General features: G+C 38.6%; 2 protein-coding genes across 9 annotated transcripts in view; one reads left to right on the top strand and one right to left on the bottom strand.

Annotated features, from left to right (window-relative positions):
* The window catches only part of tmem134 (transmembrane protein 134), a 790,957-nt gene that overhangs the window by 723,513 nt on the left and 40,796 nt on the right, over nt 1-26,648 (top strand). The window lies entirely within an intron of this gene.
* On the bottom strand, nt 68-26,648 carry wdr17 (WD repeat domain 17). Of its 2 annotated transcripts, XM_052545496.1 has the most exons (30): nt 26,568-26,648; nt 17,555-17,683; nt 16,833-17,016; nt 16,441-16,671; nt 15,584-15,835; nt 15,254-15,376; nt 14,450-14,637; nt 13,508-13,676; nt 13,294-13,385; nt 13,057-13,139; nt 12,855-12,941; nt 12,576-12,740; nt 11,556-11,758; nt 10,874-11,023; nt 10,660-10,790; nt 10,455-10,580; nt 9,911-10,066; nt 9,421-9,485; nt 9,213-9,345; nt 9,001-9,092; nt 8,825-8,924; nt 7,085-7,224; nt 6,804-6,824; nt 5,687-5,798; nt 5,398-5,539; nt 3,446-3,548; nt 3,237-3,338; nt 3,053-3,148; nt 1,961-2,144; nt 68-1,881 (listed from the first exon to the last, which is right to left on the bottom strand). In XM_052545496.1, the coding sequence occupies exons 2-30, from the start codon at nt 17,675-17,677 to the stop codon at nt 1,762-1,764; spliced, it is 3,873 nt and encodes a 1,290-aa protein (XP_052401456.1). In that variant the 5' UTR covers nt 17,678-17,683; nt 26,568-26,648; the 3' UTR covers nt 68-1,761. The 2 variants fall into 2 exon arrangements, with proteins under 2 accessions (XP_052401456.1, XP_052401457.1); XM_052545497.1 differs by lacking the exon at nt 6,804-6,824.

The raw sequence follows: 26,648 nt of genomic DNA, 5'->3' as shown, positions 1-26,648 counted from the left end.
ATGAGCTAATTATTTCAGTCATGTTCAGTGTAGTGCACTACTCATAAGTAAAAATAAAGTCATGAGATTTTTTGTACACTTCATATTTTTAATAGTAATTATCAAATCATAGTCACAAAAAGATGGTACTTTATCATTGACACAGTCTTGCCTGTTCTTCTATCTTGCCTTGCATGTTTAGGATCAGTCATAATAAACAGATGAGACACTTGAAGCATGCAGAATTTGGACCGGTCCTGGCTTAATCCAATGTCTGACTCTACTTCAGGATCAATATATGACATGTAACTGTCCTCTTTGCGTATTAACAATTATCATATGAATATGCTATGTACACCCATTAGAGCTTAGAGTTCAGACATTCTAAATTCTATATTAACTATATACAGATAAATACATTTCACAGTGTGATTTGATGAAAATAGTCTTTGTATCTGTATTTTCTAACATACAGTAAAACCAAAATTTCAGAAAACAATTCCTCCAAACTTGTATACTCAGCTATGTATGACAACCATTGCAACTGATTTTACCAATACAAATGACACTGTCTTTTATTTCCTAACTTCAGAAATGCACTCCAAACAAATGTCTTGCTTTTTCACTTTATATGTGCAGTTGAGTTTCTCAAACGTATTGCCTAAGTTCATCTAGACATATTTTGAATGTAACAGCAATACGTAATGTCCTATTAGCTCTTTGTAAATAGTGTTGCCATACATTATGATTATAAATATTACACATCTGGCAACATACCTACTCTGTATACCCATTGATAATAGTTCCTGAATGAAATGAAGTAACATTAAATAGTGATTGTTACAATATGAGCTTGAATTTTTTTATTATTTGGTTCTACTAAAATAAGGTGTATATTCACTAGTCAGTACATATTTTCAGTTCATATAAAACAGACAACAGACATAGCAAACTATTTCAAATGTCAAAGCAGCAAAACTAACGTCTCTCATATGAAATGCACAAACAAAAATGTACAGATTAATACCCTTTAAGTCTTGAATTAAAAGATGTCTAGATATTCTAAACATTCAGGCTGCTTGATGGAAATGCTCGTACTCCATAATATCAGTGACAGTACCACCTAGAATTACAATCTTTGGGCTACAGATCTCAACCCTAAGACCTGAACGTGACATCTAAACCCGAATCCCTGAACCCGCTTATGTTTTAAGGTAAGGAAGAAAGGCATTAAATCTCCTGCTTCATATGTAACATTCATTACTGTATCCAACATAAATCTCTCTTTACAAAACAGCAAGTTGTGGTGCTCTAATTTGGTTGGCCTGTATCAAATTAACATGTTCTTGTGTGTGAAGAGAAGATATTTACTGTTCATATCCTTCTTCTTGCATGTTAGTGCATCAGTCTCTTGTTGCTTGTCAAAATGCATTGACCTTCTTTTGAAACAAAAGAACTCGCATTACTTTATATTGATTTCTTATTTACTGAACTGTTGTATAAAAGAAATATCATCGCATTTGTGCTGTTCTAATGTACTGCACGTTCCCTACAGCACCACTCTTGCTTTTGCTGATTGTTTGCATATAAGCTGCAATCTTGAATGAAATAAGCACAGCATGGAACGGCAAAGCTTCAAATAATGTTGATTTGAACACAATTTGACTTTTGTTTTATGAGATACATCAAGTTCTCTGGAAAAAAAACTAATAAATTGGATGCCTTGTTGCCTTTCCAGAGCCAGACCAGCAAGAATACCGCTCACATTTGTTGTATTTGTGCTCAGAAGGGGTTGAGGCGTATACCTGTCCCCAACGGAGAGAAAGGGTTAACTTTCGCCCACATCAGGGCATCATTTAGTGAAATGGCTGATTTGCCATCTTCCAGGAAGAATGCTGGACCCTGCCAGGGAAGAAAAAGCATATTTAAGTTCAGTGATATTTGTATAGTGCTAATACAAAACTTTCCACAAGAAACCCACCTGTATCCTGAGGCCAGTGAAGCAGGAAATCTGGACATCAGAGTGGCTGGGCAGGTTGGAGCCAGTGACATAGTCTGGACCCTCTAGGCCCTTGATAGGCTCCTCACTCATCCGACTCAAAAGCTGACTGTACTCCCTTTTCTGGGCCTCCGATGGTGGATTGTACAATGCATTATCTGCAACTCTGTGTATGTGTAGAGAGACAAAATACTCAATCCAGTATATCATGATAAAATAGGATAAGAAATTTACAAGCAATTTAAGATGGCCATATTTGACAGAGAACACCAAATTAGGCAAAGGATCTTCAACATGGAAGAAGTTTTACGGGCAGTGCATACTTGGAAATGATCTAAAATAAGGTAACTGTTAAAAGGTTAGTTCACCCAAAAATGAAAATTTGCCCCAAAATTACCCTCAGTTATATTAAAAATAGTCTTTGATCTTTCAAGCTGTTTAATGGCACTCCGCAGGTGTTGCAGTGCATCAGTCCAAAAGAGTTTAAATAAAAAGCGCCCATCCATAATACAAAGTGTCCCACATGGCTCTGGGGGGTGAACCAAGGCCTCCTGTAGCAAATCAGTGTGTCTTTGTAAGAAAACTATCCATATTCAAAATGTAATAATCACTTGTAATTAGCTTGCGCCAACAATTGTACATGGAAGCAGCTCCGGGATGATGACATATGAGTCTCATAAAAACCAATGTTCAGGACCATTGTTTTGTTTTTGATCTCGCCGCTGCACTTCCACGTTCGTCACTTCTGAGTGTTATATGCACAAAGCCGACCTCAAACGTCATGTGTACAACAGTGAGCAAAAGCTAGATTAAATTGATTATAACATTTTATATATAGTTATTTTTCTTACAAAAACAGAACAATTCGCTTAAGGAGGACTTTGTTCTACACCAGAAGCTACACCAGAATTGACTAAGTAATTTATGGGCTAATTTTCATTTTTGGGTGAACTAACCTTTTAATGCAGCATGATTTTGCATACTGTTCGGAATAGCATACAACGCTTTAAAATACTGACTTTGAAACAAAGCCGTTATGAATTATGAATTGCAGTAATGTATTTTGGTACAGACTTGAGGGAATATGTGCAGGCTCTCCATGCCTCCAACTCTACAGACAGCTGCTCTATCTGCAATGGCACAGCTACCTCTCTCCTCTTCAGCAGCTGACTGAGGGAGAAAGATAGATAGAACAACATTAATAGTGTATTTACACCATTAATTGAGAAACGTAATAAACATCCAACAGTTAACGTACCTTGTGTATTCATACAGTGCTGGCACTATACTTGAATACTGTCTCCCAATGGCTAATAGTGCACCAATATACCCACGGAGAATAAGCAACTCATTGCGTTCTCTAGCCAAAGATAAGATAGAGAGAGAGATAGTGAGATGACCATAGAAACAAAGCTGCTATAAATGACATCATCAACAGGTGTTTTTGAGGGAGGGTCACTGACTTACTCACTACACTTTGGAAGAATAAGACGGTCTGTTCTGATGTAGCTCAGCAGGTCTAGGATGTGGTACACAGAGTCCACTGTCCAGTCAGGAGAGCTCAGCTGCTCTATTGAGGGGAAAGAGTCAATAATCTACTGTTGGCTGGATTAAGACCTTTTCATCAAGGCATCAATTGTGCCTTCGGATAACACAATCTTGTGTTGTCATAATGAATTGTTTATAGTTTTATGTACTGTAGAAGGTCTACACTGTAAAAAGGCAACCTGCCAACCTTGAGGCAACCAACTTTAGGTCTTTTTAACTATATTCAACTTATGGAAAAATGTTGCATCAACTTAATTAAACTTTAAATAAGTTTTCTATTTTTTTTTTTTTTACTTATGAGTCTAAGATTAAAGGGGGGGTGAAATGCTATTTCATGCATACTGAGTTTTTTACACTGTTAAAGAGTTGGATTCCCATGCTAAACATGGACAAAGTTTCAAAAATTAAGTTGTACGTTTGAAGGAGTATTTTTGTTCCCAAAATACTCCTTCCGGTTTGTCACAAGTTTCGGAAAGTTTTTTTCGAGTATGGTTCTGTGTGACGTTAGATGGAGCGGAATTTCCTTATATGGGTCCTAAGGCACTTCTGCCGGAAGAGCTTGCGCTCCTGTATAGCGAGGCTGAGCAGCACAGACATTTACTGATCAGAGCGAGAGCGTCGCGAAAAGTCACAAAAGGAGTGTGTTTTTGGTTGCCAGGGGAAGACAACCCTGAACAGATTACCAAAAAAAAAAACAGCATTAAAGGACCAGTGGATTGAGTTTATTTTTACAGAGCATCAACGGAGTTGTGTTTGTGTTTGTTCCCTGCATTTCGAAGATGCTTGTTCACAAAGCCCAGTTTGAAGACGAATTTGCGTATGGTTTATTTCTTAAGGATGATGCAATCCCAAGGAAAAAGGGTCACGATTGTGTGTTGGAACCACAGGCAGTGAGTAAAACTGCTTCAAATATCTCTGCCTCCTTGTTAGTGTGTCCCCTCCCATCGGAGACCCGGGTTCGAGCCCCGCTCGGAGCGAGTCGTTGCTGCTGCTTTCGTTCAGTTTCAGCCTCTGGATCTGATTCTGGATCATAAATAAACGGTTGAATCTGACTGTAAGTCATGGTTTGTTTTGGATGATGGGTTTTCCCTCACGGTAAAGTCACAGCTTCCACATGCTCTCAACACAAAAGCCTATTCGCGCTCGTGATTCTTTAGCTCCGCCCACACGTCACGCCTCCAGCCGGTCGTGTTTTTCCGGGAAAAATCGGTACAGACTATCTTTCTCTTATGAATATAATAAAACTAAAGACTTTTTGGATTTATGAAGGATGCAGTACTACTCTATATGTACTCAAGATTAACAGGATATTGAGTGAAAACGAGCATTTCACCCCCCCTTTAAGTTAGGATGACTAACATGACATAATAGTTAAGAGAACTTCCTTAGTCTAATTGTGTTTATGTTTGTGTAACTGAAAAGTAGTATATTTACTTATATAGACCAAAACAAGTTGTATATACTCACACGTCAAATGGAAGAAACTTCACTGAAGAGAAAACTAATCACTCTAATGGTTACATGAGCCTCAACACTAAACTATATCCTGCTTCATATGTTACACTAAACTAAATATAATCAAACATTTCGCTTAAATAGTAACATTGTAATTTTTTGCTGTTTATTTTTTTTTTCATACTAAATTTCCTTTATTGCATTGCTTTTTTAAGTAATGTCTAATTTTTCTACATTTGATATTTCACTCAACCTTTAAAATAGAGTTTCACAAAATATAAATATGCAGTATTCTACACTCAGTATGCATAGTCTGTAAAATTAACATGTTCTGGAAATGCACATAGCACTGTGATGAAATATGAAGTTGAATAAGTTAGACACAGATACTTTTTCTCTGACGCTAAGACATTCACCTTTGATATATGTGATCCCAATGGGAAGAGCTTTTTCTGGTTCTGGGCTCAGGAGGTAATACTTTACTGCTGGGAAGATTTCGGCCTCAGCATGTGCACTTTCAGCAAGTTCTTTACATTCCTCTAAACTCGGTAAACCACACTGAAAAAAAAAAAAAAAATTAAAATAGTATAGTTAAATAAATGTCTACCTTTGCAGAATATTTAACATTTTCACTTCAAATGATCAACACTATGGATTCTTGTTTGATTTTTCACAATCATTGAGGAGTATGAATGAAGTAGCTACCTTTTCGTGTAGGTCATTGATTTCAGCTGAGCTGCCAGGGTAGAAGGCACACAGTTTGGCTAACAAGATCTCGTTATCAGGGATCATCTGGAGTAATCTGGCTGCAAGATCCCTAGAGAGTAGAAGACCCAATGCAACATGATTTAAGCACAGGGAAAAAGTGGCATCCCATTCATTCTGTGGAATACAAAGTTTTTGAATATTTTAATGTACTATGTTACAAACTAACTGAATATAATAAACTAAATGAGGGCTTTCAAGAAGCATCATATAAATGAATACATACACTAGAATATACTGTATACACTACACATATGCTGAAAGTGAATATAATCACTACCTATTGTTAAGGGGCAGAAAGTTTATATTTATTTATTGTCAAGGATGTTAATGTACCAATCAGAAGATGTTACAAAAAATGTTACTTGATAAGAAATGTTGGATGAATGATCTTGGAAGGATTATATGACAATGTAGACTTCTGAAAATTCAGCTTTGCCATGACAAAAAAATAAATAAACAAATAAATAAATACAATAATATATAAATATATACATATTCGTTATTTAAATCATAATAGTATTTTGTTTTTGATTATTTTTTTATTTATTTAATGTTTAAATCAAATAAATACAAACTTGGCCAGCATAGAGACGTAATAAATAAATTCCATCAACCCTAAACTTTAAAATGGTAGTGTATGATAACTGTGAAGAGCTATTTAAGATTTTATTCACTGCTTATCATCAAATACATTATATATTTCATTATGCCTCTCTTATGAAGCCCAAAAGTCCCTGTCCTCTCACACTTTTATTTTAAATTGAAAAATGTAAACAAAATACGCTCATATGCTTTTTGCGTTCCATAAAAGAAAAAAGTCAGAGCGGTTAGGAACAGCATGCTTGTTAATAAATGATGACAGAGAGCTATTTTGTTTTAAAGTGCTACCTATATATGAAGTATGTCAACAATTAGTTGTATTAAAAATGTGTAGTTTCAAGTTGAGTGAAAACCTTATGGGGCATTGCAACTTATTATTAATAAGCCTTTAAGCAGACCTAATGTACATGTAAAAAAATCTAAACTGAGTGACACAAGGGGGCAGAGAAAATACCTGTATGCCACAGATGGGAAGCTAGAGAGAAATGGAAATGAAAAAATGTAACAGGTGTGCAGTAGGGATGACTATCAGAATCATGTCAACACTTCTGTACATGACTGATGATAAGAGATGGGTTGCATTTAGAGGAAAGTGTGCAAACTATTTCGGTGAGGGAATATGATTTACTGTGACATTTTTGGTCTTTTAATGTTTTAAACAAAAACCTGGTTGCCTTTTTCAGACTTGACTTTAAGAAAAAGTGCACTAATCTCATGGATCAGTATTATTCTTACCAGGTGGCAGTGGTCATGTACTTCCTCGCCAAGAGCTCCAGAACGTAGTGGGTGGCTTTACTGGCCGATTCTCCCAGGACTGTGCCCACACACACTGCCAGCTCCAGCTCATTACCTCTGATCAGAGATGCCATAGCCAGCTAACACAAGGAGATAAAAACATTATTTTATCCTAACCTAAACACTAATATAACATAGTCAGTCAAAAAAGGTTCCTGTTTCATAACAACAGAAACAGATATATGTCAGTTTAAGGGTAAATTTCACAAAATCTGTCATCTACCTGAAACATTTCTTTAATTTACTGTTCAAAAGTTTGGGGTAAGTTCTATTTTTATTTCATTTTATTTAGCCAGTAGGCTTTAAAGTGATCAAAGGTAACAACAAATTTTACTTTCATAATACGAAATTAGGGCTGTCAAAAAAAATAATAATTTGAATTTCGAATATTCGTCGAATTAAAAATAAAAATCCACATTCGAATTTTAGAAGTGCGTTACGGAGGCTGCTTTAATTCCACATACTCCGTTCCGTCTCACACGCAGCCTCGTCTGCACAGCTTTCAAAAGGCTGACGAGCTCGACGAGCAGTACCACTTCTGTCATCATTCCCCTCATGAATGCACTTTTGAGATGGCGCGGACGGATGCGCGGCTTTTCGCGAGCCCTCTTGATGAGGAAAATTACATAATGCATACGGTCAAATTATACTTTGCCATTTATTAGTGGCGCACGAGATGCGATGAAAATATAAGTGTCATTGCATTATCGATTTTTTTGTTAGCCTATCCAGTTGAAGCAACTAGATGCAGCGCTGCTGCGATGTTCATTCAAAATATTGTGGAAAAAGAGAACATCAATGTGGAGAAGATCTATCACCATTGCACTCGCGTCTCTCAGAACAGAGCCGCATTTTTAGAAAGTCATGTAAAATTAAGGTGACTTTTTAAAAACATATCTTGAGGCAGACTTTATGTTGGGTTTTCCCCATCCCAATGCCTCTCATGTTTAAATGAAAAATGTACTCTGTGATTGGCTTTCCGCCCTTTGCATTAAACTTTGCATGCATACATGATGCTGTTTTGTTTATAGTTCTTTAAGCAACTTAATAATAATTGGTTTATGAAAATTATTTTTAATCTTATGCACTTTTTTCACAGTCATGTATTCCAGTGCATTAGTAAAAATTTTCTCGATGCGCCCTCTTGTGGCCCCAGAAGAGAAGCCAAAAGCTTTTCTTCACCTTAACTGAAATTATGCATTTTAAAATTTGAATATAATTCGAATTTTGATAATATTTAATTGCAAAATTCAAAATGAGTTTTTCAGCCATTTTGACAGCCCTATTTCAAATAAATGCAGTTATTCTGAACAACAACACAACTGCTTTCAACACTGATAATAATAAGGAATGTTTCTTGAGCAGCAAATCAGCAATTAGAATGATTGCTGAAGGGTCATGTGACACTGGAGACTGGAGCAATGGCTGCATTTCCATTGCAGGAACATTAAAATAGAGAACATTTAGTAAATTTATTTTACATCAGTATGGACCCTAACCTTTGAAATGCAATGGAAGTGTCTTTAAAATCATCTAAATTGTCTCAGTAGGCTTTATCATATTTTTTTTGTTGTTTAATTGTCTTAACACTGACATGATATAATTATAGGTTGTATGATTTTTAATTATTGTAAGATTTCTACAGGTGGTCAAAAGTATCTTTCAGTATTATGAGCTTACTTCTGCGTTGTCTACAGCTAGATGACAGCAAGCTGCCAACACAGCACGGCCATCTTGGAAATACCACTCTGCCAGCTCTTTACACACTCTGTGCAACATCCTGGAAAAAAGGAGAGAGTGGGTAAGAAAATAAGAGGTGAAATACTTGATTGTGGCTTCAATTAAGTCTAACATACCCGCAGTATTTTTCTATGTTGTCATTGTCTGAGTTTGCAGCATGGTTTATTGATGTGATCGGAGGACCATGGATATTACCTTCACAGGCACCCTGATGAAACAAAGCATGTTCTGATTAATAACATAGCCTCATTTGTCATGACACTCAACACGGGACACTCAATACAGTCTTAAACTGTAAAATGGGTAAAAAGAGAACCATGCCCTGTACCTGGGCCACCAGCACAGCTTCTTTCAGCTGACCTCTAGAGGTGAAGAAATTCACCAACTTTTTCACCTCACCAGTGGCGATGCAGTACGGGATGACATCATCATTGCCTTCTTGCATAAGCTGGTCTGCTCTCCTGCAATAAGGAATAAATGAATGGTGTCTCACTCACAACAACTGATTTAAAAATACAAATGAGTATATGAGATACCTTTGCATGAGCTTTTTCCAGTATTTCATGGAGACACCAGGAGCCACAGAAAGAGCCTTCTCCCACTAAACACATAAAACATCATTCATATCCCAAATCATAAAAAAGGCCATGTATGTTGAACCATTCATTCTCATATATGAGAAAATGGGGCCAGGAAAAAGTTTTTTTTTTTTTTTTTAAGAAATGACAATGCTTTTATTTGCACTAAATTGCATAAAATGACAGTAAAGACATTTTCATCTAGCCATCAAAGAAATAAAATACATGGTAAAATATATTAACACAGTACGAAATTCAAATAGTAAAAATTAAGCTGAAATAACACATTCAACATAATTAATCCATAATTAAATCCTGACTCATCAACAAATATTGATATGTTATTAAATAGATGACTTAGCAGCATATAGATGTAATTAATAACAACAATAATAATAATAATAATAATAATAATAATAAAAACATGTAACGGCTTTTAAATCTTTACCTCTCCCAGTTCCACCATAAGCTCACAGTATCTCTGGATTTGACCCAGTCTGATATGGATTTCTGCTGCATTCTTGAGCCTTTCTTCTTTACTAGGTGCTCCAATACCACCCCCAAACTTGGACATCTTTACTATAGTCAGCTCTTGTGCTTCAGACTACAGAAAAGACACATACAGTTAAACTGACAAAAACTTAATTTAAAATACCATCCACCTTATTCTTCACGTAAAACTGTCCGTAGCCCATTATGGTCTCATCTGCATCCAGCTATTTTCAGCTGTACAAACCCGCTCATTTTGCTGCTTGATACTGCAAATTGGTGTCTTACCATATTATTTTAGTGTATTATCTTAATTATGAACACAGTGGTTTGTAATGCAAACTGGTTTACCGTTTTCACCCATACGTATGCTTACTTCCACATTTAGGAATAAGGTGGATAGAAGTATTGGCAACATAATATTAACCAGAAGCTTGCAGGACTTAATTTTACATTTCAGTTGTGACACTATTAGAACATTGCATCACTATTCATCCACTCACAGTTTTGAAGCGGACCAGATGTTTCATGTGCATGATGCCTTCTCCATAGTTCTGTGGAAGGAGACTATCATCTTGTCCATTGATTACAGCAACCAGATCCCAAAGGTTATGACTCCCACCTGGCGGCTAAAAAGACAGAACAAATAACCTATTATTTAGACTCCTAACAAAGGTCCATAAGAGTTCTGTGTTGAGATTTACTCACTGAGAAACACTCAGAGAACCATCGGAGCTTCTTCCTGCGCATGTCACTAGAGAGTTTATCCAGCTCCTGTTTGATATCTTTGGAAATTTTTCCACACAGGAGAGGAGGAGCTCCAGGGACCATGGCACGATCTACACTCAAGAAATGAATGTGTTTTAATGTCTTTACAAAACTAACCCATACAGACGGCATATAATATGTGCATGTTTTTAACCTGTGTTGCCAATGATGTCATCCCAGCTGTGGTCAGTAAGGATGTTGACCACTAAAGGAGCAATTAGAGGAGTAAGTGACCAAAGTCTGACCGTAGAGTCTCTGGAGCAGGAAGCCATGGTGAACGGACGGCTGGGGTGACATGTCAGACCTGGGGAATTCATACGGTTGACAAGGCTGTATAAATAATATGTTATAGCCTTGGAATGACACAAAATAATGTATGAGTGTTCATACACAGACAGTCCTTGGACAAAAGTTAGTGTTCCTGTCACATATTTAGGTCTGTTAACTATTCACTGGTCTGCTTTTCCTGCCTCCATTAAAAGAACTTAAAGCAGTCAGCTGTGTCTAGCTATCACAATGTTGTGTGTGGGTCAATTTGAACCCAGACTTGATTTTCAAACTGCTGGAAATCATGTCTAAACTATTGATTAATTTTTTTTTTTACATTTTGGGACATTTTCTCTGTTAGGGTCTAGAATGTGCATGTAAAATTTCGACACATGTATAATATATTCGGAAAGTATAAAAATTGCTACAAGTGCCTCCACCCCCCATTAACCCCTAACTTACCCCCCAATTTTCCAAAAATCCACATTTTGAAATAGTCTATGTGCAAAATTCATCCACATTGCATGAAATAATAATTGTGTCTGCAGCATATACATTTAATACCCTACCATAGACATCAGCTCCATGGTCATATACAGTGTCTAGACAGGTGCCATCTCTGGTGTCCCAGACACGGATGGTGTAGTCCCAGCTCCCTGAGGTCAAAAGGTACGGCACCTCTGTGTTCCACATGAGACCCCGCACTGGAGCGGTATGGCCACTCAGCACGTTAATGCAGGCATCTTGGGTATAATCCCAGATACGAACAGTCCTAGTCGACATGCACAAATAAGTTTAAGTTGCTCTCAGGAGTTTTTGGTTTATGTTGTTTTGAACAATGTCACTGCTGTGAATATAACATCACATACAGATTATCAGTTACCAGTGGAAATGCCCAATTCACAGTCAACATTGATTCATTTATTCCAAGTTTCTAACAGCTGGATGATAAAAATAGGATGATTTACATGGCAGTTCATTTAAGGCTTCATAAATTAATTATATGGGGTACCATTTGTTGCACCCCAAAATGAAATTGTGAAATAATAGGTTTTATTGGAATTACAATTTAAAGACAGTAAGTTAATAAATATTTTATTTTTCCACATTTCAGCAAAAACTGTAAATCAAACTGTTTTATTTAACAATCAAAACTGATAAAGAATTAATTTAGTTATATATATTTATTTTTTGTATAATATTTTAGTTATACTAATTGTTTTCTATTTTTAATATTTTTAATGTATTTTATTCATGTGATGTCAAAACTGAATTTTCAGCAGATCATACTCCAGTCGTCACTGACACATGATCCTTCAGAAATCATTGTAACTAATAGTCTGATTTGCTGCTAAAAAAACAATTACTATTATACTCAATTGTTGACCTTAATATTTTTTGTGGAAAATGTCAAAAGAATAAATTATTTTTCAAATAATGTAAAAGTGTTTACTGTCACTTTTGATCAGTATGCCCTTGCTTAATAAAAGTAAAAAAAAAAAAACATTTTTTAAACATGCATTAGTATGTCCCAGTGTGTAGTGTAGCCTATATTAGAGAGGCAAATGAAGATTAAATTCAACTATTACCCATCATCTGAGCCGCTGCACAGAATGCCCTCTCTGAGAGGAGACCAACGTACATGGAATACTTTGGCCGTGTGACCTGTAAAGACTTTTAGTGGCTGGTCTGAACTGGTGGCCAAGTAATAGACTCGAACATTCTTGTCTTCACAGCCCGTGGCAATCATATCTCTGGGTGAGTGAGAGAGAGACAGACACACAATGTATTTTAATTGTGATAACAAGAGAAAATAATATTTGTAAAAAGTTCTGAAATCTCTGTATGTATTTGATTAATACACATACTTGTTATTTTGACTCCAGTCACAGCCAAACACTGCTGCTGGATGTTTATATTTGTGCAACACTTTGCCATCAAGGGTTCGAATTATGCTGAAAAAAAAAAAAAAGTCAAAATGTCATGTCATTGAGGATATTATGACTTCATAGCATTTATGGACTAAGTGGAAACTTGAGAGAATGTTATTCAAAATGTAAACAGACTCACCAAAATCCATCTCCACTGCATGTGGCTATTCTTTTGGAATCTTTATGGCTCCAAGCAACACAAAAAATACCATTCTTCCCATGCTGCAACACAATTGCAGTCAAAATAAAGACCCAATCTAAATCTAATTTAAATAAAGTCTCATAAAATCAAATTAAGAGTTATCCATTCTGAATAATTAGTAACTGTGAGAATTCTCGATAAGACAAAATCCAGTAAAAATTGTTCAGTGCTTGCCTCATTAAATCTTGTGATCATTTTTCCCTTTTTCACATCCCAAATGAAGGCGCCATTCCTTGATGTGGCTCCTGCTATACAGTTCAAATCTCCTTCAGGTTACAAGGAAAAACAGAAATGAAGAAATAAGTTTACTGAATAGCCAAAAAAATAAAATTATGTCTGAAACGTCGGTGATAACAATGTGTGTTCTAATATTATGTATCATTCTTACCAGGGGCCCATGACAGAGAATAAACCACTCCCTCATTGCCCGGAGATGTGTACACAGCAGTCAATGTGTTTATATCCCAGACTTTTATCGTCCCATCAAATGAAGCTGTAGCCAGAAGGTTTGGATCATCTGGCTTGAATTTGCAGTCAAAGATAGTTTCAACGTGACCCTGTGACAAAAAGAACATCTTTAAGTCATAAAACCTTACATTTTTGTATTACATTTCTATAATTATTATGATGGAATTCTAGCCAGTGTTGTTATTGTTAGCTAAAACTACAATCATGCAAAATTGTGTTCATTAACTGAAATAAAGCTGAAATACAATATAAATCTTAGATGAAAAACATGAAATGTTAAAAATGAGAAATGTTGCCTTGGAAACTAACTAAAATAAAATCAAGGAAGTAGTTCTGCACATGTCCCGAAATAAGATCAGTACATGAGATATTAGTGCTATAAACAAAAAAACTGAGTTCAGACTGATGACTTACTGAAAATGAATGCAGGTCCATTACAGAAAATTAATGCACACCCAATGCACATTTTGCTTTGTGTTGTGGGCGCATTATCACCTAAGATGTGCATTAATTTATGACAATTCAGTGGTTAATTATTCCTTATTAACCATGGGGTGAAAAGGTTTTGTTGCCCTTTCTTTGTCATTAATAACAATCAAGGAAACTAAAAGAGCTTTTCGTTGGGATAACATATATTTGCTGAACTAGGACTGAAGGGTATCTTCAACATCAAGATGACTAATATAAAAACATAATTTTAAGCTTTAGATGCTTGCATCAATGCATTCACAGTTTAATTACAACATAAAATGTTTAAGTGTAAGGTACTTTCATGATATTAAATATAAAAACTGCAATAATCATTCCAATTATCGGTTTTTCTATATATGTTAACCCACAGGTAACATGTCACTTTTCCTACCAGATCCCGCAGGAAGTCCCACTTTTTGGTGCCCATATCATACAATCCAACCCCGCCATCCATGAAACAGCAGACAGCGTGGCCGGGTGGGAGGGAGAAGGCCTGGTTCTGTGAAAGAGTAGGTGGAGGCACAGCCTCACTAGTGGAGGAGGTGTAGTGATTCTTGGAAGGGGAATTTGTGCTAAAGGCTAAAAGAGAGATGACAACACTGACTATGCTTACATTTGCACTAATAATCAACTTATTTACAATAATCAGAGTATTAAGGAGGCTACATGACAAAAGCAAACATCTTTTACTCCCATTTACATGCAATTTTCATTATTCTGATGATTTGATTATTAGAATTTTGGTTATTTTGATAAACTCACATACAGTAGGTGTGTTACTGGCCAATGTTTACTTAAGTCAAATGCAAAAACATTTCTAGGGATGTACTGAATAGTTATTTGGCGCCGTGATGAAGATTAAATGTGGTAGCAATGCCAATACCAGAGTATGGCGATTCGGAGTGGAGTGAAAACTTCTCAAACTCTAACATGGAGTACATTCATGAAGTTGTGTGAACAAGAATGTGCTCTTTGGTCATAGTGAAAATAAATGTTTAAGTACCGTTTATTTTGATTAAAATCTGCATTCACCACAGATTTTACTATGATTATGGTTACTATGAGCGTATTTGCGTATTTGTATTGAAGTATTAATTATAATCCATTAAGAAGGTGCATGTAAAGATAGTTATTGTAATGAGGTACTCAAACACAATATACAGAAGTGATTAATGGTAAACATGAAAACACATACATTTCTTTGCTGGTGGGGAATTTAAAACATGAAGTGCATGGAAGCCGGTTTTCTTCAGTTTGAAGTTATCCAGAGGCGTCGCTCTTGATACGTTCCATATTCTCAGCACACCAACTTGAGAATCTTGAAAGTTCAATGTAATAAAATAAACCTTTTTTAGAGATGCAACTGTGCAAATATATTATAAAGTGTTCCATTTCAAATTACTTGTGTTTTATGTTAATGTAAATGTAATTAATAATTAAATGAGTTCTAAAATCAGATCAAAGCTGGCTTCTTAAACTAAAAACTACTATTTCCCATTGGCCCTTCTGTGCGTATTTATCTTACCCCCTGTGATAAACATGCCAGGGGCACTGGGCACCCAGGCCAGGCATTGCACAGAGGCAGCGGCACTGGGGAAACTAAAGGTTGTGATGCAGGATAGAGATTCAGAGTCCAGCAGTCTGATGCCATTGTGCATGTTGGCCACCAGCAGGTAGTCTGTGCTGAGAGGGTCCCACTCTAGAGCTGTGACAGGGTCTTCTTCATCTGTGCCTTCTAACGACTCCGGACGCAGTACATGCTTCTGATTCTTTGAGCCTAAAGTAATGCAGTTAAAAAGAACTACAAATTATTTTGCATGTTAGTCTTGTGCACATTGCAGTTTGTTGATGTCAGGTTAGATTTTAGTATTTTGTAATAAACAGATAGTTCAGCTAAAAATGAAAATTCTGTCTATTTAATCATCCTCATGTTAGTACAAAGCTGTATTCTTTCTTCCTCTGTGACTGCCTCTGAAATTGCATATTAGATATAACATTTGGTTTAAAACTTACTTTGTGACCACAAAAAAGTATGTTCAATATAGAATGAATGCAATACTACAGTACATCCCCTATGCTGTCCTGTCATGTGATGTAACTTATGCCATGTCGCCTCACAGCCATTCACAAATTGTGGCCTCATGGGAATAGTTAAGTGTCCCCTGGATGCTCACTTTTGAATCTCTATGAATTCAGACATAATATATATAGAATTGAAGTTGGCATATTCAGACACACGGTCAACAACAAAATTATTTGGTTACTAACATTCTTCAAAGTACTTTTTTTTTTGTGCTCCACAGAAGAAAGAATCACATAAAGGTTTGGAACAACATGTTTTTGGCATTAATAAACATGAACCAACAAGAGCAGTCATGCTACCTGGTTGAAAGATGGACAGACTGCCATCAGTGTGTCCAAATACCACTTTTCCCTTCTTCACTGGATGCCAGCGGAATAAGCAGATATCCGAGAGGAAACTGTGAGCCTCCTTGTGCACAGTGACTCCTGAGTCTGGCCCAGAGATGGTCCATATATACAGAGGACCCCGGTGGGATACGAATGCAACGCTATCACCTGCATTCCAGCACCAGCTTAGAGAAGCTGGGATACCTGAATAACACCAATTTTGGCAATTCAAGACATTGCATAAATCAATCACAATCAGAAACAGTAATTGTGAGTGATGTCTTGGAGGACTCATTCTGTCAGGTGGACTATGTGCTGTGAGGTGGTTTGCATTTCTTTGGATACCTCTGTAAGTGTGTCGGTACCTTTGGTGTTGTCAAGGCGTGTAACTGCCTTTTGCTCAGCTACGTTCCAGATGATGAGCAGGTTATCAGCGCTAGCACTGGCAAACACCTCAGGGTTGTGTGGACACCATGATATAGCTGTGATTGTCTTCTTGTGTTCAGACATGATTGCTCGCAGCTTAAACTCATTATATCTGTGATCAAGCTGGAAGAACAGACTTCAATCAATGCCACTCAAAAAAAAAAAAGAATAATAATATAATAAATATTAATAAATAATAATAAATAAATAAATCTTGAATTGTAAAATCTAAATTTAAATTAGACTATAACTGTAGGCTGTTAAAAGGTTCACCCAAAAATGAAAATTCAAATAAGAATATTATTAATGAAACGTGAGAGATTTCTTTCCCTCCATTAAAAGTTAATTCCACCAAAACTTCAATATGCTCAATACCAGACCATGGCGTGTCAAGCAAACATGTTTGAGCTTCCTTATACCAAATTAGGTGTGCTCTATGTCTTGATCCTTGATCAATGTTTATTATTCTTATTAAAACTCTCAGGTTGCATTAAATATAGTTTAATATGAGTTTTGAAAATGAGCAAAAGCCTTATGGGTTTGCAACGACATGAAAATGACAAAAAAGTAAATGACAGAATTTTTGGGTGAAGACAGAGCAATTTTCTTCATTAACAGTTTATGATTTACCACAGTTCACAATCCAATAGTTTGCACTTACTTGGTACACATATATTGCAAGTGTGGCACAATACGCAAACCTGTCCCCGCTGGCAGCACACACGTCTTTGTTCCAGGGCTGGCATCCAGCGGCCAACAGGCCAACCTGCTTCACCTGAGACATCTTTACCTGGACGAAGAGATGCCAGTAACACCACTGAAGATCTGTGACATGTCCATTGGTCTCAGCAATCAAATAAAAAACACAAGTGTGGGGTTGCGAAAACAGACACTAAAGTTAGGAACTCCAAAATAGTTGATTCCTAGATTCTGAATAGTGGGTGTCAGGGTCAGACTCAACTCCATCACAGGAATCAACCCTTGTTTTTGACTCTTGTGCTCGGTCTGTTAACTCATTACCTAGTTACATAGTGCATGACAGTTGAGTGCACTAGGCTATTTATGCAAAGAGTGAACAAAATGAAGCGAGGAATGTGTACACTGACACATACTTTTATCCTGCTTTGCATTATATTTATACATACCTCTGAGCCAGCTTTATCATTTCACTGATGTTATAGTAAAGGAATAAATATTAATTTGGGCACCTCTGACCATTATAATGAGATTAATTCAGCAAAGAATACATCCCTAAGTTCAAATAAGTGGATCCTCTGGTGATGTATGCTGGACTTCTGCAGTCATTAAGCCCTTCCAATCCAAACAAACAACCGATTAATAGAACCAAGTCCCCACCCAACATTTTTTTTTCCTCTTTATAATTCATTACACTCAGATCTATATCACAATAAGGGAGAAAAGATCTGTCACTACTACCATTACATAGCAAAATAACATTAATCTGACTGTAATATTTAAATAGCAGCTCACAATAAGCTACATTTTAAGATTGAAAAAAAAAAAAAGATTTGTAATTGTGTGAAATCATCAGACCTAATAATACCAGACCTCACTCTCTTGCTCCTAAACTCCATTTGGGCCCATTCGTGTTCAACTTTCACATACATGTCTCAAGACTGCAGTCCGTTCCATTCCTTTTGAGCTGCATCTAGCTGTTTTTGAACGCAAGTGCATGTCTTTTGAGAGCGGCCGCTTAGGGTGACACTGGTAAAAACAACCCCTTATCACTGTCTCTGTGTCATTCCCCTTTCTCTTCTTAACATTTGAAAGGATAAAGCTATACCAGAAAAACCGTCACACAGCTCCTACCTTTGGATCATTGTGATATCTGTTGAACCAGCTCAGGCTTTCCATGTCTGCTATCCTCTCGCCTTGACAGAAGCAAAGCTGAATGGGATTCTGCGTTAACGACTACAAGAAAAAGAGCCGCTTCAATAGTCTGTGTGCGACTGTTGCCTACTGCCCGAGTGCATGTGTATGGAGAAATGGGGGCAGAGCAAGAGAGGAAGAGAACATGCTCATTGACTGGTGCAGGCTGCTCGTGTGGGAGAGGTTGCTGGAGACGAGAGCGACAGAACAGCTCCCGCCGGTAGCCAGGCAACAGCAAGATCCCTTCATTTAAACTCCCTCACTTACCCCCTCCCAGACATACGAGAAACCACGAACCTCATCTCACCCCTGCGCACCCTTCTTGAAGGTGTTTATTCTTTTGCTCGTCATGATTAACATGTTCCTCTAAACTGTCCAGCATGACACATACATGTGACACAAGCACAAACCCACACAGCCCATAATGCACACACAGCAGGGCATTGTGTTCCAAATGACACAAAAAATAAGCCCAATTTAAACTTTTTTAAAGGGCTTCCATTAAAACCAAAATACAAATGTCAAAATGGCCTCTCTTAAAGGGATACTCCACCCAAAAATGAAAATTTTGTCATTAATCACTTACTTCTATGTTGTTCCAAACCCATAAAAGCTTAGTTCGTCTTCGGAACACAATTTAAGATTTTTGGATGAAAACTGGGAGGCTTGAGACTGTCTCATAGACTGCCAAGTAAATAACAGTGTCAAGGTCCAGAAAAGTATGAAAAGTATGGTCAGAATAGTCCATCTGCCACCAGTGGTTCAACTGTAACGTTATGAAGTGACAATAATACTTTTTGTACATGAATAAAACTAAAATAACGACTTTATTCAACAATTCCTTTGGCAACAGTCCCCTCTGTGTCTCTCAGTATCAAAGTATGCTGCGTTTGCTCTTCTGTATCAGCCGCGCCACAAGAATGCAGTTTTTTTTTTTCAAATCAAAGCGTAAATACATGTAGAAATAGTGCAAAATAAATTTTCATTTTGGGGTGGAGTACCCCTTTAAGTGGCTTGTTTTGACAGGGGTTATTTTTTTGAAGTCGTGATTAAAGTTCAAATGCTTTGTTGTTACTGTACATCTTCCTGTCTGTGGTCAAACATACATAAGCCACTCTAGTTTATATATAGATAGGAAGCTTGCTGTTGATACTGGAATCAAATACATGTTATTTATGCTGTGTATAAAACATCCAATATGCATATATTGGTTATTTGTAAGTGTAAATCTGCAAGTTTTTAAAGGAATAGTTCACCCAAAAATGGAAATAACCCCATGTTTTACTCACCCTCAGGCTATCCTAGGTGACTTTCTTCTTTTAGACAAATACAGTCGGAGTTAATTAAAAACCTATATAAAAAAAAACTGAGGAAGTGCAGAGGATTGAGCAAAACAAAACATTGGTCACAAATTAAAAGTACCCTACAAATATCCAGAATTTTAAAAATAAATAAAATTTTGATATAAGCCTAGAGGAGACTGTAAACAAAACTTGGTTCTCACATGACTAGAATATTCTTCGGAGCTTACACTATAGTACATCCTATGCTATAATGCCATTCTGTAGTGAACGTATATGACAGTTAGCATATACTACAGATTACAGTTTATAAAGTTGGATTATGGTTTATATGGATATTTTTCAAATGCATCGCTTCACTTTAGAAGGCCTTTATTAACCCCCCGGAACCATGTCGAGCACTTTTTATGATGGAATAATGCACTTTTTTGGGATTCAAAATCAACGTCATTATAAAGCTTGAAAGAGCCAGGACATTTTTTTATATAACACCTTGGATGGATTGAGGATGAGTAAATCATGGGGTAAGTGTAATTTCCGAGTGAACTTTTCCTTTAAGATCAAGACCAGGCAATTTAGCTGTTGTGATAAAAAATAAATAAAAATACCAGTCACTACAGCAATCGTGCTTCACTCTGCCAAGTTTAAAGTTTATAGACTGCCAAAGTTCTCCAAGTTTCCCAGTCATAAATATGACTTTAGAGGCCGTTCATGTCCGATTTCTGACTTGGAAACAGTGATAATTCAGACAGCACGTGAAGGCAGCAATAATGAGTTGTCTGAGAGACAGGAGATCGAATAATTGGTGATCTTTGAGAAAGGTGTTTGTGAGTTCGTCTATGACTCCCACCTCAGGCCTCCAAATGCCACAGAGATCGTGATCAGCAGAAGTTTGGCTCTGTTAGAGATGTCACCCCCTCAACACCTCCTACCCCTTCGGCTGGGCTGCGGGGGAGAGCGTGAGTGAAATGCAGACGGAGCAAAGCACGCACAGAGGGAGAGATAGGCCAATCATGAAATCGTTTCCTTGGTGATGAAGACTTTAACTTCAAGAGGCGGCTGAGATGAAGTGGCAGGGGCTCTGCTGGAGAGGGCAACAGTGCCGGCCAGAATCAAACATCCTACACCTGGGTAACCCATACACCGTATTGACGTACAGCCTACATTTGTTTCTACACCACATACATAAGCTTGTCATGTCGACTCGCACGCTTCCAGAGTAACTTTTGTTCCCACACTGAAAAACATTTAAAACATTACAAACATTTTTAAAAATACAAAAAAGATTCTTCTAGATACAATTTCTGACATCATAACACACAATAGTAAAGTACTTGAGAAAATTGCTTCATGGCAATCTCTTTCCCAGACAGTGTATTTCCATACAAATAGCACTGAAATCAGATCTGGAATAAAATTTGCATAATTTAGATAGCTCGGTAAGTACCTTTCTTTCATAATGAACGTAGGAATACCTACATGCTTATCTTTGTTTACTTCTGCCTGAGCACAAATCCAAAGAGATCAGGGCACACGCGACAGCTGGAACTGAACAAACAGACTGCTGCATAAATGAAGCAAACACTTTTTTTTTCTTTTTTTTTTAAAAAAAACTGGAGCTTGTTCTCTGAAGAATTTGCTTCTATGATATAGGGACAATACTGTGACCACAGAAATCACATTGCATGCCACAGATAGCCGTTAATTCAATGCAAGACTGACACAGATACGTCCATTATCCTACCCTCCATATAAATCTATGAATAGACCACAATGTCCAGGCTATTGTTGTGTGATAGTAAAACAAAGAACTCAAAAACCATGTCTGCAGGTTAGAGCTTGTCACTATGGCCCCAGCTACAGATCCATTTGTTAAAATGAAAGGTTTCAGACAGTTACATTTGTATTTAACTTTATGATATAATAAAAAAATATATATACAAAAATTTAATGAGAGTCTCTGAAATATGTGATTTTCACTTTGAGGCGATTAATTGCATATTTATTTACAACTGTTTTAGCAGAAAATAACATCAAAAGAGCCTATAGCCCTGCAACCCTAACATGAAAAAGACAGAAGAGAACAGCAGCCATGTCTCTCATTGTCTGCAGCACTAAAACAAAAGCACCAAAGCTTTTCATTTAACAGCACATGCAGCTGAAGCTCATTTCTCACTTGAATAAACTTTATAGAAATTAAAATGTTTACATTTAGAAGGCAAATAAATCAGTAAATGCACACTGTTTGAAGAAAGTGATCATATTACATTATGTTTTGTTTAAATTAATGTACATTTTGTAGGTAAAAAACAATTGTTGCTTGGAAACTTCTAGTAAATTACGCAAATAATTGCAAAGAAATGCTAGGTAACATTCAATTGAATGTGAAATATTCAAAATGCAAAGACTGAAATAGAATTTTCTTGTAAAACACTCCAATAATCTTTGTTTTATTTGCAACTTTAAGAAAAAAAAAATATATTAACAATGCAAATGTTACTGTTTTGAGACCCTATACATACAAATATTTTCCCCCAAAACGAAAAATTTCACGTAAACTACAAAAGCATGACATTAATGGAGATTTTATTCATTAAACAATTATCTTGATCGCCCTAACTATTTTAAAGTACTTACAAATATTATAGTCATAATTTCTGTTTTACTGGATTTAAAGCAAAAAAACAAAGCAAAACTGAACCAATGTCATGCTATTGCTATGAGAAAGTTACTACATTAAGTACTGGTACAATCCTAATCTCTCTACATGGGGCCTAAAGAGGATAAAAAGATTGACAACCAAAAGAAACACTGGGCATTCTGCATATCTAAGCTTTCCTAGTAATGAGGATCTTTACTCAGCAATATGTACTTTTTTTCCCCAAATAAAATCTGAACAACACAGTCTGTCATGATTCTGCCCTCGTGTCCTTGATTTTTCCTAGTCTTGAGGCAGGATCATGACAGACCCGTGTTTTGTGTACAAGCGCATGGCCTTGTCTTTGGGCCATGTGCTTGTGTTGTCTCGTTCCCTTGCCCCGCCCCCCTTGTTATCCTAGTCGTGTCGTGATTGTCCTATCTGTAACACCTGTCGTGTCTTAATTGTTCCCCCTATTTAGATCTCCTAGTGTGCTCTGTCCTGCGTCGGTTCATTGTGTTTCTCAGATGTGTTCTACTTATGTGATCGTGTGTGAGATTGTGCTGTACCCTCTGAAGTCCTTGTATTACCGTGAGTGTTTGTAGTTAGTGTCAAGAGTTTGTTTGTCTTATCAATCCTGCCCTGTTAAGTTGTTTAGTTCCTGCCCTAGCTGTTGTTTTCCCCCTCGTGGGTTTTGTTTTCCCCTTTTTGTAATAAACCCTTTGTTTGAGAATCCCTGTCTGCACCTGAGTTCCTCCCTTACCAATACCTGACAGAATGAACCGACCACCAAGGAACTCAGCAGACAGGAGGCAATGCTGGATGGCATCAGCCAGCCAGCGAGATTGTTTTGAGGGCTCTCGCCTTGTGGTGTTCCGGGGGACCAGGGGAGGTCGTTCCGGAGTGAGCGGGCGAGAGGAGGAGCCCCAGAGGTCCCCACCTACCCAGCTGCCGGCGATCCCGGAGGGTCGTGTCCTGGCCGTGGCAACCCTGGGGGGTCAGGCAAGCCCCTCCCAGAGTCCTGAGGTGCCCTCCTCAGCCAGCAGTCTCCCCATGAAACGAGGGAGACGGTTTTCATGGGAGTTGGCTTCAGAGTCTTCGGCGTCCGAGTCTGCCCTGTCCGAGACCAAACTCCTCCAACCCGCCTCTGACCCAGCTGTAGCCTCTGCACCGCGCCCGAGGAGGAAGAGGAAGAAGAAGGGGCCTGCCGGCCCTGTGACCCTGTCTCCTCCCGAGTCAGCAGCGGTGAGCGTGCCTGAGCCAGCAGCGGTGAGCGCTGGCGTGCCCGTGCCAGCAGCGGAGAGAGCTGGCGTGCCCGTGCCAGCAGCGGTGAGCGCTGGCGTGCCCGTGCCAGCAGCGGAGCGAGCTGGCGTGCCCGTGCCAGCAGCGGTGAGCGTGCCCGAGCCAGCAGCGGTGGGCGTGCCCGAGCCAGCAGCGGTGGGTGTGCCCGAGCCAGCAGCGGTGGGCGTGCCCGAGCCAGCAACAGTGAGCGTGCCCGAGCCGGCAAAGAAGAGAGCTGCAGTCGTGAGAGCGGAGGAGAGAGCCGCGGCCGACTCTGCAGCAAAGACTCTTGTACAGTCGGTCTCATCCCATAAGGAGCTGCCTATTATCCTAGCTGCTAAAGCTTTTTCTGATTATTTGTCCCGTCTTGTCCAAATTTTAGAAGTCCCCGTCAGTCCTGTTTTGTCCCCTGACCCTGTCCACAGAAGTCCTAAGTGTCCAGCCGTTGTCCCCCCGTGTCCTGTTGATGTGGCCCCGTGTCCTGTTGATGTGGCCCCGTGTCCTGTTGATGTGGCCCCGTGTCCTGTTGAGGTGGCCCCGTGTCCCGTTGATGTGCCCCCGTGTCCAGTAGATGTCGTCTCCCCGTGCCCTGTAGATGTTGTCTCCCCGTGCCCTGTAGATGTAGTCGCCCCTCGTCCTGTAGATGTAGTCGCCCCTCGTCCTGTTGATGTTGCCCCGCGTCCCGTAAGTGTTGCCCCGCGTCCTGTGTCTGCTCCTGTCAGTTATCCCGAGAACCCTCCCCGCCCCTCACCACCCAGACCTGCCCGTACCCCCCGTCGTCAGCCTTCGTCCTGTCCTCCTAGGATTCCTACCCCACCCACCCGCCCTGGTCTGTCCCCCATGAACTTTGTGGTCCCGCCCCCTCCCCTTCCCTGTTTGTTTTTTTTGATTTGTCACCCCAACCCTGCCGTTGTGTACTCATGTTTGCCTTTGTTGTTATTTGTCATGTCCTGTTGGTTTGTGTCTGTGTCCCAGTCTGTCATGTCAGTCGTGTCCCGTGTTTGATGTTCCCTTGAGGAGCGTCTGGAAGCCGCTCCTTAAGGGAGGGGTTCTGTCATGATTCTGCCCTCGTGTCCTTGATTTTTCCTAGTCTTGAGGCAGGATCATGACAGACCCGTGTTTTGTGTACAAGCGCATGGCCTTGTCTTTGGGCCATGTGCTTGTGTTGTCTCGTTCCCTTGCCCCGCCCCCCTTGTTATCCTAGTCGTGTCGTGATTGTCCTATCTGTAACACCTGTCGTGTCTTAATTGTTCCCCCTATTTAGATCTCCTAGTGTGCTCTGTCCTGCGTCGGTTCATTGTGTTTCTCAGATGTGTTCTACTTATGTGATCGTGTGTGAGATTGTGCTGTACCCTCTGAAGTCCTTGTATTACCGTGAGTGTTTGTAGTTAGTGTCAAGAGTTTGTTTGTCTTATCAATCCTGCCCTGTTAAGTTGTTTAGTTCCTGCCCTAGCTGTTGTTTTCCCCCTCGTGGGTTTTGTTTTCCCCTTTTTGTAATAAACCCTTTGTTTGAGAATCCCTGTCTGCACCTGAGTTCCTCCCTTACCAATACCTGACACAGTCTTTCCCCGTTTTCTATTTATAAACAAATACTCATCATCCTAACCACATGTGCCATGTCTTCAATTACTTAATCTGTAAATCTTTCCACTAAACACCCCATAGAGACTAGGATATAAGATTCCCCAGGGACAGTATAAACACTATGCTGAATCTGACTGTGATTGTATCAAGCAGTTCTTCTATGATCCAAAAAGATAGCACACTTTCCAACCATAAAATAAAGTGACTCTATGCCAAAAACCACACGTAAATAGACATGCTAACTATTCTAAAATGAATCGTGCATGAGGTCTCATAACTTGTTCCTCAAGTCAACGAGTCAGGTGGTTATCTGTGATGATTTGCATGGCTGCATGACCAATTTTCCCTGTCTCAAGAAGTGCTGGCCATTAGTCCTGCTTGTCTACACATCTTGGCAAGAGAAAGCTGATTATGTATCTCATTTCTCACTGTGTTTAATCTGCCTAGCACTGTCTGCTCAGATGCTCAGAATCATAATGAAAGCTGTGATGAGGCTCTGATATGCATTAGCAGACCTCTATCAGCACTAATAGAGCCTCTGGTGCATTCCCTCAATCACAGTTCATCTGGAGTTCTTCCAAATCACCTTCACAAAAGTTACAGCACAATAAATAATCAGAATATAGCCTAACGTTACTGCCTTTGCAGCTTTGTAACTGAAAAATCTCTGAACTGAAAAAAACTGAAATGTATTTCGACAGGAACCCTCTCAAAAAGGACATGAAACGCAACTGTATGTCATTTACAGTGCTATTGTTTTGCATCTGGATTTATTTTTGTCTTTCTTTCTCCACAGCAACAATTATGGGCAATGCTGGTCACGGTCCGGCTCATATGAGCAGGGTTGGCAAAGTAGTTTTTAAAAAAAAGCAGCGCATGTATCCATGCGTCTCGTTTTGAGGTAATTAAGCGAATACACTCGAATATTTCGTTGAAAGCCGAAGTCAAACATGTGAACACAAATAATGAAGAGCGCTTACCTCTCTCTGTGTCAGTGGACAGCGACCTGGTGCTGAGATTAGGTGTATCGCTGACGGACAAACACTTGGTTTATGTAGTTT

The sequence above is a fragment of the Carassius gibelio genome, chromosome B1, assembly GCF_023724105.1.
Source record: "Carassius gibelio isolate Cgi1373 ecotype wild population from Czech Republic chromosome B1, carGib1.2-hapl.c, whole genome shotgun sequence".
Taxonomy (NCBI): Eukaryota; Metazoa; Chordata; class Actinopteri; order Cypriniformes; family Cyprinidae; genus Carassius; species Carassius gibelio.
This window is presented reverse-complemented; position numbering and strand designations above follow the sequence as displayed.

What these genes read in the sequence shown, in the direction of transcription:
- wdr17 (XM_052545496.1), bottom strand. Translation starts at nt 17,677, where the DNA reads ATGTCTCAGGTGAAGCAGGTTGGCCTGTTGGCCGCTGGATGCCAGCCC. An exon ending in TGGCATGTTTATCACAGGGG is followed by an intron (nt 15,377 to 15,583) that starts GTAAGATAAATA and finishes TGAACTTTCAAG; the next exon opens with ATTCTCAAGTTGGTGTGCTG. An exon ending in AAGCTGTGCTGGTGGCCCAG is followed by an intron (nt 9,093 to 9,212) that starts GTACAGGGCATG and finishes TTGTTTCATCAG; the next exon opens with GGTGCCTGTGAAGGTAATAT.